At 38.9% G+C, this 15,884-nt stretch overlaps 2 protein-coding genes across 7 annotated transcripts in view; both read right to left on the reverse strand.

Annotated features, from left to right (window-relative positions):
• Positions 1–9,654, reverse strand: part of LOC143017902 (uncharacterized) — a 14,689-nt gene extending 5,035 nt beyond the window's left edge. Inside the window, exons 1-2 of the mRNA XM_076172944.1 lie at positions 9,545–9,654; positions 8,969–9,307 (exon numbers count right to left, since the gene is read on the reverse strand). Of these exons, the coding sequence (XP_076029059.1) occupies positions 8,969–9,307; positions 9,545–9,654 (449 nt within the window). The remainder of the gene's footprint in view (positions 1–8,968; positions 9,308–9,544) is intronic.
• Positions 9,655–10,339: 685 nt separating this feature from the next.
• LOC143017731 (DENN domain-containing protein 1A) overlaps positions 10,340–15,884 on the reverse strand; it is a 75,250-nt gene continuing 69,705 nt past the window's right edge. For all 6 annotated transcript variants that reach the window (XM_076172521.1, XM_076172520.1, XM_076172525.1 and 3 more), the window contains one exon: positions 10,340–15,859. In XM_076172521.1, coding sequence (XP_076028636.1) covers positions 15,123–15,859 — 737 coding nt within the window. In that variant the 3' untranslated portion in view covers positions 10,340–15,122. The remainder of the gene's footprint in view (positions 15,860–15,884) is intronic.

The following is a 15,884-nucleotide window of genomic DNA, read 5'->3' on the forward strand; positions in this document are numbered from 1 at the left end:
CATATGACTGGCGATTTTGGAAATGACGTAAAAAGAAATGCAATACTCCAGAGCAGCGTTTCTCAACCAGGGTTCCCCGGAAACCTTAAAAAGGTCCCTAAGGGTTCCGCGAGGACAAGTGAGATAAGCTAATGCACTTTTGATTTTTTATTTAATTTCATATACGTAGTATAATTAAACACGCACGACATATTCTTGGTTGTTGCAATAATGTAATATAGACATCATCCTATCTAACCTATTATTACGATGAAAGTGAAATTAAAAAGATACGGTATATGTTTTTTTTTCGCAGGGGTTCCTTGAGACATGCAATTTATTTTAAAGGATACGCAAGGGTAAAAAGGTTGAGAAACGCTGTTTCAGATGGTAAAACAAAACTCTTTACCAAACGTCCTATCCATATGAAGGTGGAGTGGTTTCAGATGTAAGATATAGGCCAAGACAGTTCCGAAAATCAAAAGGAAAACGCTGAATACCAATGAGGAGGAGACAGCTTCGTGGAAAGTTGTTGTGTCAAGTGGACAGGTGGAGAAACTGGGTCTTGGAAGCACAAAGAAACTTAACTTTCTCTGTCCAAGTCAGATATAAGTGAAAGCTCTAAAATTATCCATCGAGAAGTTTGTAGCTCAGCTTGAGAAAGATGTCATGACAGTAGAACCGGAAAGAAGTATAGCGTTGTTGTCAGCTTATGAATGCATAGAAAATGATGATTGTTCAAGGTCGTTCATGAACACGATAAAGGGATAGAGATTGAACGAAACATAATGAAACACTTGTGGAAGTAGATGATGTAGGAAGAAAAGCCAGGAAAGAAATCAGTATCGACGGAAAGATAGGAATAAATACCACGAAGGCGTTCTTTGAAAACTTGTACCAAATTACTCTGTCAAAACGTTTTGATTTGTCTAAAACAAAAGCAAAGATCATGCCAAAATTCTCCAAAGTTTATGACAAAAATCGAAAAAGAAATTTGAAAGGTCAGAAGTAGAAAAAAAAACTCGGCTTGATAAATCCAAATGATGACAGCTAGGATGAACGAATAAAATCATAAAATACAACAAAACTGCTTCAATATCTACAAATTACAGATAGACAGGTAGCTAAATAGATCGATAAATGGATAGATATACAGATGGAGAGATAGATAAATAGATAGATAGACAGATAAAGTGCCAGCAGAGGGTCGCTCCGAAAGAAATAAAAGATAGATAGACAGATAGACGGATAGTAGAGCTGGACACTTGCGTTACCACTAGCGTTATTGTGTTACTGCGTTACTAACGCAATACCTGTTCGGCGGTAATGCGCCCATGTCTATCATGAGGCCTACACCCAAATCAGATCTATAATGTTCCTCTTTAGTACAATTTCCTTGTGATATTCCCATCCCAAAAACCGTGCCAAGTGTGACCATAAACACAGTATGAGGATCCATCAGGCAGTCCCTCACTCCCTCCAGTTCACCAAATCCTTTTTCTCAGAAGTCTTATTCTCTTTTCCTTCATCGACCTTACTACCCACAAGGCTTTCCTTGTATTGGGACATTTAACAACAACCTATAGAAAACACCACACCTATATCCTCTCAACTTCAGAAACATCACTAAAGTAGCCTCATCTAAGAAACAAATAACATCCGAAGTATTCCCGGCCGCATGTTTCCCTATCCATTAGGACTTGTAGCCTACCACTTCGGATCAAGTTGTCTGAGTCACAGTACACCACAACACAAGACCAACCCTACGTTCAAAATCGAAAGAAATATCCCCCAATTGAAAACAAACCAAAGCTACATAAATCCCTAGCACATACTCACTACATATCATATTCTGGTCTCTTAGATCTCCCAGTACCTCAGAATCTAACTGGAATCGACGGTTTCTGGTTAGTCTCAAGTTCTTCATCCCTCAGATCTAATCCCCCGACTCTCCCATTCTTCCAACCATCATCAATAGCTCTCCCCTATCCAAACATTGATGAACAAACACAAACACACACACACACACACACACACACACAACCATTCATGAGTTTAAGAGCAAACTAGACACTGCGAGATACAAAGGCGGGACACCACGAGCGTAGCTCCCCTTCCCGCAAAATACAACTGGGTAAAATACAACAAGGTAAACACACACACACGCACACACACACACACACACACACACGACTCGACAGCGCGGTTAGTAAAGTGCCCGGCTGCCACTACGGAAGTCCGGGTTCGAATCCCGCCCAGGGCTGAAATTATTTCAGTATCGCTACGCTGTAATTCGTTACTCCAACTTCCGTGGGCGGGGAGTTTGTGTGTGTGCGTGTAAGGTCACAGCATTATCCATAGATCGGTCATATATGAGCTCTAAGCTCTCTTCCGGGAGGGAAATAGCTGTCGATCACGATTCCAACACGTGATCCAAGACCATGGTGAAACACACACACACACACACACACCTCCGTGCGACATACGCCCTCAACATGCTCCTCACTAAAGGCCGCCCATCCAATGTGCATTTCCCGCAGAATTTCCCAACATGATAAGACAAACTCTCCTCTTCCACCTCCCCCCCCCCTCAGCAACCCTCCACCGATCACATGCACTGACAGAACGCCCAGACGACAACGACCTACCTTTCCTCTGATAACAACACCTCCCCAACATGTAATCTATACTCACAGTTATCTCCCACCAATCGAAACAATAAGTCACACGTTATTTCGATTAGATATTTCTAAAATTGAAATATTTACTCTTGCTGCACCTGCCTACGAAAAACACATCTGGGAACTTGTGTACTTAGCTATCTGCGGGGTCATTCCTCTTAGCTATCTCCCCATCCTCTACTCCCTCTCTTCCTTCCCGTGCCAAACAAGGGAGGACAAAAATCCAGGTTCGCCCTCGTATTTCCTCTTCATTACTCATACTCAATATCTAACCTACAATCCTGTGCAACCAAACTTTCTGCATTGCTCTCTTAGTATCTGTTCTCTGTGACGCAAATTCCTGGACAGTGGAAGAAGGTGGTAGATGAGGTGGTGTGGGTAACACGTACCTTAAGTGATTGATGAAGGGAGGGGGAAGATAGCTGCAGTTGGGGAACCGAAGTCCAGGTGATTTTTATCACATCTCGGGACCACTCGCCTTCCCTCCAAGGCAAGCGTGAGTAAATCAAAGAGGGGGGAGGGGTATGATGGGACAACTCATTAAGTGAACCGTCCTAGGCTAATGAAACCCAGAACTCCTATTGTGAGTTTTAATGAATTGAATAATTAAACACTAAAATTAAGCTACTTGACATTAAATAAGGGTTTTAACAGTTGGATTCACATACATACATACATCCTATCTATTCTATCTCCCTGCGCGCCTATCTAGGGGTCCTATCTATTAAATACTCCTTGTTACTTGCTCTTTTCCTTAGAGGGTCTCTGCTGGTTGAGGGGATGACTTCCATGGGGTACTGTTCCTCGTTCTGGCAGGATGCTTTTGAAGTATATCATTGTTGTCGATCACGGCGGGAACCCAGGTCATCCTTTGTGATTATCCTCGTGGAGGGGGAGCTGGATTGTACACGTAGGAGGCTTCTCGTGTACGCTATCCAGTTCCTTTCAGGTCAGCGTCCCGATGAAAGGGGGGTACAGATACGTACGTGACCCCTTGTTACACAAATGTTTGGTTCACTGGAGGCTGGAGGCCTCTAGTCACTATGATAGTCGGGATGATACACACAGCACTCCACCTGATAAGTTCGGAGGGGGATTTGACCCACTAATTCTCCTTTGACGTTCACGCACTCACTTAAGGATGCAAATCCTTAATAACCACATGAGGGAGGATAGGGCGTGATTTGGCTCTCCAGGACGTGAGCGGCCCGAACCTCCCTGATCGACTTTAATGGGTAGACTGCTTGTGTCCTGCGGTAGGTCAGGTCACGATGTCCGCTAGCCGGCTTCCGACGTTGCCAATAGTACTATGTCTCCGTCCCTAGTTGCGAAGGGTACTACGAATAATGTTCATGCGGGAGGGTGACACAGTTCCAAGTGTTCTTTGAGGTAGACACTGTTCACGAGCGGGTTTGACACAATCCTAATTATTCTAATTACCTAGCTTAATCAAATATGTGGCAGCGCGCAGGGGGGGGAGGGGGTGTGTTTGAGTGCTTTGTGTGGGTGCGAAAACCGTTGAGCATGGCTCCGAGAACACAAATCAAAAGGGGGGGGGGTGTGTTTCTAGATATTAGAAGTCTCTCCCTTCGTTAAGGCATTGAATTGGTTGTCAAAAATGACATGACAAATAAAGAGGATAACGAGGAGGAGAAAAGACAGGATGTTGCTACTAGAAGTCTTAAGGACTGGAAATTCCCCTGAGTATGGGGAATTAAGGGCTGATACGGAGAGAAAACAGACGAGAAAATGGGAAGGGAGACAACGAGCTGGGTGTCACAATTTAAAAAATTGTGACACTCTGTATCTCTCTTGAATATAATACGGTACATACATCTAACCACTGTATTCTTTATATTGAACATATTCAACTGAATATGGATAAAAGATAGTCACGTGCAAAATTTTAACCCAACCAGAGTTTTTCATTATACAAAATTAAAAATCTTTGTCTGACTTTTTTTTTGTCTATTCAAGAGAGTTACCCAACTACAATCTAAATACTACATAGGGGAAGATATCACGTACTCAAAAAAAAAATCATATTAACGTTGTGAGAACTATAGCATGGATCAAAAATTTTGTTCGTGACTACCTTCTCCATCGCTTGGAGTGACGTCATCATCACCCGTTTTCCCTACCTAGGGAGAGATAATGTTTCTTCAAATAACTACCGTTCAATTTGCTTTTGGAGACCCCTAAAAATATATATATATTGTTTCTTTCAGACTCTTCTGGCAACTAGAATACTCTATCTCCTATCATCCCTTAAATTCAATGGTTTTCAGCCTGGGAGATATAGCCTGCTGTTACAAATGATACATTTCTATTTAATGTGAGGAATCTAGACATAAAGAACGTCCATCTGTCATGGCAGAAGATAATTATGACTATCAACTTTGTGGTAAAGCAAATGGTTTCTCTTCAACATTATTATAGTTTTTCTTTCTTTTTTTATATATTTCCTGGCGGGATGATATTTGGGAGAAAATGAAGAGAAGCCACACGAATGTTGGGAATTAATGAAAGGAGAGAATAAAGTGAATATTGAGAACCGCCGCGAGTCTAATCTGACTTCCACGTTGGTCGATGCTCCATAAATCTTAATACAGAGAAAATAATTTACACCACATTTGCCAACGGGTCTGTATCAAAGGACTTACATTTCATAGGAATGATATAACAAAGGAGTGACATAAATACCGTACCAAAGAAGTGATATAATGAAGGAGTGACAAAATAAAAATGAGATTTCAAAAAGAGTGAAAGTTGAAAATAAATAATCAAAATTTTATTTGAAAAATTACAAAATTATTAAAAGATATCAAATTATTAAAATATTACTCAACAAACTAGAATCATTAGAAAAATTAGATATCATAAATCTGTTTAAAATTCTTATTCTCATTCATCATCTACCACATCATAGTCGTTTACATTTATTAAAGAGAAATGCAAATTGCGCGCAATTCTCCAGAGGTATTCTTTGAGAGGGAGGGTTGCAAGCCTTTCTTCACTCTGGACTTGTTCTTTCTTCTTCTTTGTTGAACTGGCCCCTCCAATCAGTTTCTCTATATCTTGATATGTGTGGTCGATTTCTATTATGAACTCCTTTATAACAGAATACACTCCCAAGTAGTAATGTTCAACTACGGTTTCAAACCACCTATGCCAAGCCTTCAAATTGTTTGTTCTTGGAAGGTTGTATAGCGATGATGATTTTGATTTGATAGTTATCACCTATATTATCTAATTTAGGTTACTGAAATATTTATTTTTTATGTCTAACAGTTTTTTTAAACGTATATTTACGGTGCCACACTGGGTACGATGCAGCTGGGATGGTGATTTCTGTGTCGTTCCTTCGAAATTTATTTCCGATTTGTCACTACATTGTTATGTCACACCTTTGAATAACAACGTTCCCATCAACAGTTATGTTGATGTTGTGGACTGTATTTTCCCAGCGTTTCTATCCTAATGGGCAATCTCGCGCCACCGTCATACGTTATATCATATTACGTATGCTGATTTAGTTATCCAAAGTTTTTTGTAATATTATCATTAGTTCCCCGTTTTCTAAAGGAAGTTGCGGAGAGATGATACAGGTACTGATGTCTGTATCGCCCAGGATTTGATGTAGAGTCGGTGCTGTTTGAGTGGGTAGGTAACAGAATAGATAGTTATTGCAGGGTGATGTGTAAATTGGGCAGTCTATCAGTATGTATGATATTGTGCGGAACGTTTTACTTTATTAAATTGGCAGTCATTTCATGTCATATTGCCGTTCAACAACGGCGATGTTTTCCACGTGGTTTTAGGTTTAGAAATATCGTATGACCTTGAGGTGGTGGATCCAACTTTAATCATTTCTTCCGTAGAGCTCTAGACATTTCTTTTTCAATCCCATTAAATTTTCGGTGCGCGTTGGAACATCTCTGTCTTTCTCACACATCCAATTTGGAGTCTTCTAAAATAGCGATTTTCAACCTTTCAATCTCTGTGAACGCCTTACATTGACTTAAATATTCTGGGGAGTCCTTGATACGGGATTAGATAAGTTATGGCCACTTTACATTTTTAATCATTCTTAAATGTTTTCTTTTCATAGGGAAAATTAGAAAAAAAACATATATTTCGATTATGACACATTGTGTAACCATGAATGATAAAAAACTGAGCTATGACAGAATTAATAGTAATATGTTGAATTCCCCATCATGCGGTTGAGAAACACTGCCCTAAAGGTGATGTTTGACCGTGTGAACGGAGGTATTTGGTTATCAAATACGTTTGTCAAATGTGTTTGACAACCAAATACCCCATTCATAAGGTTAAACGTCACTTCAAACACTTGTTTGACAAACATTTTGACCGTGTAAATGGTCCTTTAGTAAGCGCCCTCGATGTCCTTCACCTTATCCTAGTCATCAGTGATATAGCAAAATATACATACATACATATACCAAAGGCTTTTCCCACCTTACACGTAAGTAGCCAAAAAAAAAAAAGGCATAAAAACCATTACCACCAATTCCATCCCCTACATACTCCACCCCCCTCTACCCTCTTCCCTCCCTCTTATTTTGGCATCTCCTGGATGACGGGTCGTCCCTGCATCTACCCCCCCCCCTCCCCTCTCCGTCCCCTCAAGCAGAAAAGGAGAGGACGGGGAGAAATCCCTTCGGGCTGCGTCAATTTATTTCTCATACATATTCTCCCTAAAACCACAGTCGTTCCCAGAAATATTTATCTTGTAATTCGAATCCAGAATTTGTCAAATCTGTACAACTCCACTTTGCCTGAAGATGTTTGGTGCTATGAGTGAAACGTTGTAAGTTACTGTACATAAGAAAAGTATCGATTAATAAGATCTCATTTGGTAATGCTGTAATTTCTCTCACACCTACAGTTCAGAAGTTAACAAGGAAAACAGAAGCAACCAAGATGATTACTAATAATGAGTATGTTGTGTTATTCAACAAAAAATGTATACAAGAATACTTACTCTCAAAATTCACGAATGTATACAAACACACACAATATATATATATATATATATATATATATATATATATATATATATATATATATATATATATATATATATATGCTGGTACATTATGACAAGTTGATGACAGTTGGAGACCATTGTTCTGAGTGGATGATGTCCTTCTTAACCTCTGCGCCGTGACCAGGGTTCGAACCCTCACGCTTGACCTCTCGGTGGCTTCCAGACGCACCCGCTTCCACACACACACACACACACACACACACACACACACACACACACACACACACACACACACACACACACACACACACGCACGCACACACACACACACACACCTCGTGGCGCAGTGGTTAGAGTTCTCGCCTGCCACTTCGGCGGTCCGGGTTCGAATCCCGCCCAGGGCTGAACTAATTTCAGTACCGCTACGCTGCTGCGGGTTGTTACTTCAACTCTCGTGGGATGGGAGTTAGGGGTGTGTGTGCGTGTAAGGTCATACGAGCTTTGAGCTCTCATCCGGGAGGTTAATAACTGTCGATCACGAGTCCAACACGTGATCCAAGACCATGGTGAATCACACACATACGCACACACGCACGCACGAACACACACGTTCGGAGACATACATCCATTCACGTTGTCATTTTTTTTTCTCTCTCTCCCGCCAGCCGATTCCATTCACTGGTATGGTGTCCATTCGGGACTTAAGGGAATCCAATGACACCCCCTTCCCTTCCCCCTCCCCCTCGTACGAAAGGGAAATTTGTTTTATTCTGGTTAAAGTAATGATTGAATTCATCTGTGTTACCAAAGGGACTTTGTCAAGGGGCTGTCATACTGGGCTAATTTTTGCTCCTACATCCTTCTTCCAACCCCCATTTGAATAACTAGAATATAACTTCGCTTAGAGAAATCTAGACTTCTCTAAAAACACAATATGTCTAACATTCGGATAGGTTTACAATATCTTAGTTCATCATTCATATTTGCTATGTATGACGGAGAGATAATTTGATACTTGGAGATTTGAAAAATTAAATATTGTAACCGAAGTCGTTTTTACTCGAACGAACTCTCAACTGTCAGCACTGGTGAAGTCCGTGTAACCCCAGTGTGATAACCCCTTCAGTCGACTTCTTCGGGGTTTTTTTTTCTGGAAAACGCTTGACGACCTGTGAGAGGTGATTTCTATGGAGCCATAGTACCAGACGATTTAGTAGAGCTGTCATGAAGTACTCCTGTATTGAAGGAATTAACACTAAATGTAATGACTAAAAAAAAAATTAAACACTTTTACCGTTTTCCGTATAAGGACCAGCCGTGATACCTCCTCGTGTTGAAGAAGTGTAATGAAGACGAATGCATCCACCACGGCCTATCTATAATCCAAATTTCCCACGCCGACTGGGGCCGTTCTGGGAAACGAACAGGTGCAAATGCTTCGAGGAAGAAAATAAACAAACAATTGCAGCGAGAGAACATTTCAAATGCATATTTATCTGACCACATTTTCGCAGGTATTATCGTTTTCTCTCCCACTGAGAGATATTTGTTTCTGGGTCGTTTTATTGGCTTGCTTGTGCGTCTGTGTTGTTTTGAGGCATCGATGTTGGGCGCTGCACGTGATGTAAATAATCTGTGATGCGAATGAATTTATACTGGGAAACTGTAATGTCCCCTTCAGTAAATAGAATGTAATACAATGAATAAATATAATGAATAAATGAACATATTCGGACATTACATACCTCCATTAAAAAAAGGCAAGAAATTGATCAAAAATATTTATACATAGGTACATAAATACAAAAATAAGGAAACAGGTAAAGTTAGATTTAAAAAATAGATATATACACGAATCGAGTAGGCGTACATCTCCCTGTCTAAAAATCTTTTATCATTTCCTACACGGAAGTTGTAGTAGTTTGCCCTGGTCCGGGCATCCTGAGGCCCAGAGTCTGGTTCTATGTTAGTATTACGCATGCCCTTTTAATTTATTTTATTTTATTTGTTCTTGTAGAACGACTTATTTTTTTCTATGGAATGGGTTACATCAGGTTAGGAGCTATTGGACTACGAAGGTTTCACATTAAATATCTGTACTTGCATGATTCTGTAATTTTACCAGCTGTTTGATATCGAATCTCAAGAGGCTCGTTTTCCTGAAAGGTACGTGGCCTACTAAAGATGGAGACAATGCGACACTTACAATTGACAGTTATATGTAATAACATTATTAAATTGCACAATCATGTTGTAACCCGTTATAATCCTTGTCATCCCATTGTGTATTTCCTCTCCCCAGACAGAGCTCATCAATGTATTGTATGGTACAGTATAACTATTTTTCGAAGTTACGATGGGTTGTGGCAGGTATAAAATCCACTTAAATAATGTTGTGTTAATTAGTTTGAAAAATATGTGTTTAAGAAAGATTAGGCTCATTTATTATGATGGCTATGTTGATATTTGCAGCGCGACCGCCACCCCCATTTTCGACTTATAATTCTTTCGACTTACGATGTGCTTTTCGGAACCTAACCACATCGTAAGTCGAGGAGTACTTACACTGGTGGTAGATTGTTGTGCATGTTTGAATAGTGTGCTGTCGGTGTGGTTTTCTCAAACACAACACCAACATAACATTTCAAGGATATGAAAACATAACTCTTAATATGCTCTATATTAATGGCAATATAAATACAATGAAATTAGGACCCAAAAATATATTCATTTTCTTATGAGAAAATCTCTTACATCCTACACAGATAGAGCAATTCAGTAGCATATTCTCACACTAATAACAAGGTTTTGTGATACAAGACTCATACACAAGCGAGGAATGGATTCAATAATGCTGCATTTGCCCGGCAATGCTTTCATGAGGCGAAAAAATATTTGTAGAGAAATACTCAAGATGGTAAGATATTTCACTTCCATTCTTAGAAAGATTTAAATGTTGCATGTTTTCAGAGTATTTACAGAAATGGAATTGAATTGACTAAAGCTCTCTTGAACATGCCATCACCAAAAAATCTGTGTTTACTGTTACCTGAATGGATTTGTAACTCCTGTACTATCCCTTTATAGTATTCAATGATCAATCACTTGTGCACATTTATGCAACGACTGTGTAATTCTAGTGCACACTGGGTCTCAATCAGGTGCTTGCTAACAAAATTCTAATTTTGTGTGAACCTGTGCTGAAGACTGGTAACAAAAACACACAATGGTACCTGTGACCTTTGTACAGAGGACCTTGTAATTCCGTATAATTAAATGATGTCATGTAAACCACTCTAGTGATCGATAAGACAAATGGGTTTCAGTTTACTATTTAATTCCAAGAAGAAAAAAATTCACTTACACACACACATACAAATATATATATCAATATATATATATAACATATATGCAAACACATACATATCTATATACATATATTCATAAAACATGCTCCTTCTTATATTTATACACACACACATACATGCATACATACACCATACATGCACACACACACACACACACAATGTACATACACACAAAAAAATATAGTTGAGAAAAAGAAGAACTCCATGATTGTACCTCCTTACCTGTATAATACAATTAGGTATAAACACACATACACAAACAAACACACACACACACATAAACTCTTGAATGTTAATGAAATAGAGAAGAAATGGAAATTATTGATAAAATCCACAAATAGAGCATGAACATATATGTGGCAAGGGTTATTGGAAAGGAAAATTAAGACGGGTTTCATAAAAAATCTGAGACAGTTAAAAATGGCAGGGATGTGGCATAGAGAAAAAAAACAGATGAAATGAAATTACTATGGAAAAGTAGAGACACATTGAAAAAAATTATACAAGAATCCATAAAGACAAAGAGAGGAACACTGATCTATAAGTTTGCTAAAGGTAAACCGAAACAGAGAAGGAATCTTGAAGCTGACAGTGAATGTAAAAGTTTATGAAGTGGCATCAACATAAGCTGAAACAATAAACAAAAGTTTCTAATCAGTTTTCATTTTGGAAAATTACTTTGAATAAGAGAGTGGTGTAGAAAATAATGTTAAATCTTATTAAACAAATGTGAAAGTAAAGGAAGTACATAACCTGGAAACATTTGATGTGAGAAAAGCTCAATGGTATGATGGGGCTTCAAGACACTAATTGGCAGACATGATTCATAAATTAATTTTGTTCTCACTGGAGGACAGGATGGTACCACAAGACTGGAAAAGAGCTAATGTAGTCAAAATGAATAAAGAGGGAAGTAAAGAGAAGCCACTGAACTACAGACCACTGTCCCTGATACTGACAACATAATAAAAAATTATGTTAATATATTTAACTAATTTATTTTTTACAATACTGTCAACATATCAATCAATATCATGTTGCCATAATTGTAAAAAATAAATTAGTTAAATATTTTGAAGTGACAAACATTTTGGCAGATAATAAAATCAGTTTTACAACTGAAAGATCATTAGTGTCAAACCTGCTAAGATTTAACTGAAGAGCAGTTGATGTGCTGCAAGATGGAGGGTTGGGCTGATTGTGTCCCTGGGTCTTGAGAAAGCCTCTGACATAGTCCCTCACAATTAACCTCTTCGATACAATGACGCCTATGTAGGCATCATGAGGCGCGAGTGAGTATACAAGGATGCTGGCGTCAGCATCTTGACTATATTTATTTTGTGGTTGTAGCTGAGTGACCCCCGAATTCTGTGAACTGGTTTGATTACATCTTCTCTGTTTATTATTACTCAGAGTGAAAGAGAACAAGTAATACAGCAGTGACTTTATATTTTATAATGCAAATAGTGTGATGTATCATACATTAGGCATCCAATGCTGTGAGCAAGAATTTGACTTGTATTGAAGAGGTTAACCATTATGGGAATTAGAACATCTTGGAGGATTAAGAAGTAAACTTCTTGAATGGACGAGAAGTTTCCTAAAGAACAGGTACATGAGACAGTAGCAAAAGACAAGATATGAGAATGGAGGATAATGACTAGCAGTCCCAGAAGGATCCATACTAGCTCCTATAATGTTCCTTATCTTGGTACATTATATGCCAGAAGATACAAGTAAATATGTTTACAGATGATACAAGCATCATGAAAAGAACGAGAGATGAGGAGGTTTGTAGGATGTTGCAAAAAGATGTAGATATCATATACACCTTGAACCAAGAGTGGAAAATTAACTTCAGTACAGGAAATTGCAATGTAATGGAAATGGGTGCTTGCAGGAAAAGGTCATAATTGAATTATTCAATTGAAAAAAAAAATGCAATTACAAAAGCAAAAGAGGAAAGATCCAGAAGTGTTAGTTTAGAACAACCTGTCACTGGACAAATATATCAGTAACACTGATGGGGAGACATGAGGATTGCTGAAGAACATAAAGATGACCTTTTATTACACAGGTGAATAGATTATGAAGAAGAAGATGAAGAAGAAGAAGAAGAGAAGAAGAATCAGAATCAGAGGCCAAATTTGTCCATGACTGAAAGATGCAGCAGTGATAGGGTCCCTACACAAAGTGAAAGATATAAACAAGATTGAGAAAATACAAAGAAGAGCAACCAAAATTATTGGCAGCCGTGCAGATATGTTGTATGAGAAAAGACTAGAACCACTAGTCCTGCCATTGTTAAAGGATCAAAGAGAGAATGGACTTGATTATGATATTCAATTCAATGAAGGAGATACACAAAGATGAGAGATTGATTTGGGATAGGAACTGATATAACACAAGCTAGAACCATTTATGAACTTAAAATATGGTATGATTATAATTATTGGAGGATAAATGACTGAAGAATGTGAAAAATTACAGTTTCCCAAACAGATGCATAAACTCTTCAAATAGCCTAGATGATAAAGTGCATGCTGGAACCATACATGAATTTCAAATAAATTATGATAACTGAAGAATAGAAGACAGGATCCCATGAATATATATAAGCTCCCTTTCTGTAAACAATTGGGTACATTCACAAACATACGTACATTCATGCACACACACACGCACACACAGACTTCCAAATGCAGCTAAGAATAAACACACCAGCATACATAAGTATAATGACATCTACAAAAGATGTGCTTGTTCAGAAACACCTGGATACATAAATATACATACCTATATTCACAGATGTAGTATAACTGAGTCTATATAACAAAGTGATTGAAATGTCTTGGAGATCAAATTCAGTTTCTGATAAAAACGCCTTAATTTCTTCTTTTTCTTACATCATTCTAAATGAAAGCTTTTACAAAGAGATTGTCAAATATGAAGCAGAAAAACAATATGATGATTTAATGACCTTTTCAATATCATATAACTTGGAAAAAGACATCTTCTTATCCAAGCCTGTTGTGTCATCAAATGTGTATGAGATGTAACTAAATATCTAAAACCATTTAGTCATAAATGTACATCACTGGGCTAGTGATAACTGTCACTAGCAATACAATCCTGTCCCTGAACATTTCCTATCCCCAACAGGTGCTCAACCAATGCATTCTCATGTCTAACTTCCTGCCTGCTTTGATAATGGAACTATGCATATTTAAAGCTTGGGCTGTATCAACAAGTCTGCTATACCAGTAATGCAATATATATAAAACTGACCACCATTAACAATAAAGCTAAATAATCATCAGCATAATCATAGATTAACAGAAAGGTGATTACAAATTTGTGCCTATCATTCAAACTTGAACCTAATATAACCAACAAGGGAAATCACAGTAAATCTCACTCCTGCACCAATGCCACTCTGCAGCTGTTAGGGTATCCGAAATCATCATCCGATACTCAATATATCTACCATTCCCTAAGTCTGATAGTCTCTTCTGTGCTAATACTGTATCTTTGTTCACAACCATGTTCTGCCTTCAACACATGGGATGCTTCGTGAGGGCCACTGTAGCCTGCATGCCAGCACAAGTGAACCCTTCCTTCCAGCAGCACCAGCCTAGTACTTTTCTAAGGAAAAAAAGGCTTAAGAGGTTTCTAGGCAATAATAATCTGGAATATCCCCATGTATCACAATGCTGGAATGCTTTCAGGACCTTCTACAGGATGAAGGTAAAGATTCTCAAACTGCAAAGACCCAAGTGTTTCCAAGCATTGCAATTATTGACAATTTCCTTCAGCAAAAGTCTGGAATGTTTCTAGGCAGCAAAAATCCTAGAATGCTTATGGCAGCAGAAGTCCTGAAACAGTTCTAGTCATCAAATTCCTAGAATGCTTCAAGTTACATAGAAGACAGAAACTTTCCTTGGCTTAATAGGCCTTGGATGTTTTCAAGCTTCAAAAGCCTAAAATGGTTATCAGAATCCTGGAAGATTCAATGTAGCACAGGACTGGACTGTGTTTTAACCATGCAAGTGTGACAGGCACCAGAATAGTACCATGGCTTCAATCGAAGGTCATCCATCGAACAGGTGCTTCACTGGGCTTAGGTTGCACTGGTTTTGTCTCCTTGGCATTTGCTATTGTATCTTTGTCTTGAACATTGTTGTTATTGTTGTTGATATTGCTGGTACTAAGATTTATATCCTTGGCCCTGGCTGCTACTGAGGGTTGGCTGCCACTTACACTAAGTTTTTTAAAATCTTGAGAAAAGTCTCCAAGAAGGTGATTATGTTCTGTTCCAGAGGAGCTGGACAATGGTTTTGAGGAAGTATCCTTTTTCGTCCTAAGAGGAGGCTGAAACTGTACATACTGCCCAGAGCTTGGCCCACTATCTGTTGGGTTTTGAAGCATTGTTGAGGCAAATGCAGCTGTGGCACTGCCAAGTCGTGTGCTGCTGTTACCTGTCAGTCCTAAAGCTGGGGTGGTTTGTACTCCTGAAGCTAGGCTTAGCTTTTCTTTGGCTGCTGCTACCAAACCAGATCCAAGAGGTGGTTGATGTTGGCTATATGAAGGGTTATTGCATCCAACAGGCACACCAAAGTTGTACTGCATTGAACCATACTGCCGCCCCTCACTGCTCACTCCTTGCATAGATGCTGCTGGCCGAGGAGGTGTTGCACTGGGCAAACCTGTTTTGTTGAATGACGAATTTGTTAGCATGGAAGCCATGGGTGCGGGAAGGGATGAGGCACTCTGGCTAACATTGCCCAGTTTGCTGGTTTCTTGTACTGGTTTTGGACCTGTTGAAATAAAACCAGATCACAA

This window comes from Oratosquilla oratoria, chromosome 33, assembly GCF_046742065.1.
Source record: "Oratosquilla oratoria isolate Oo_2021 chromosome 33, ASM4674206v1, whole genome shotgun sequence".
NCBI classification, from domain to species: Eukaryota; Metazoa; Arthropoda; class Malacostraca; order Stomatopoda; family Squillidae; genus Oratosquilla; species Oratosquilla oratoria.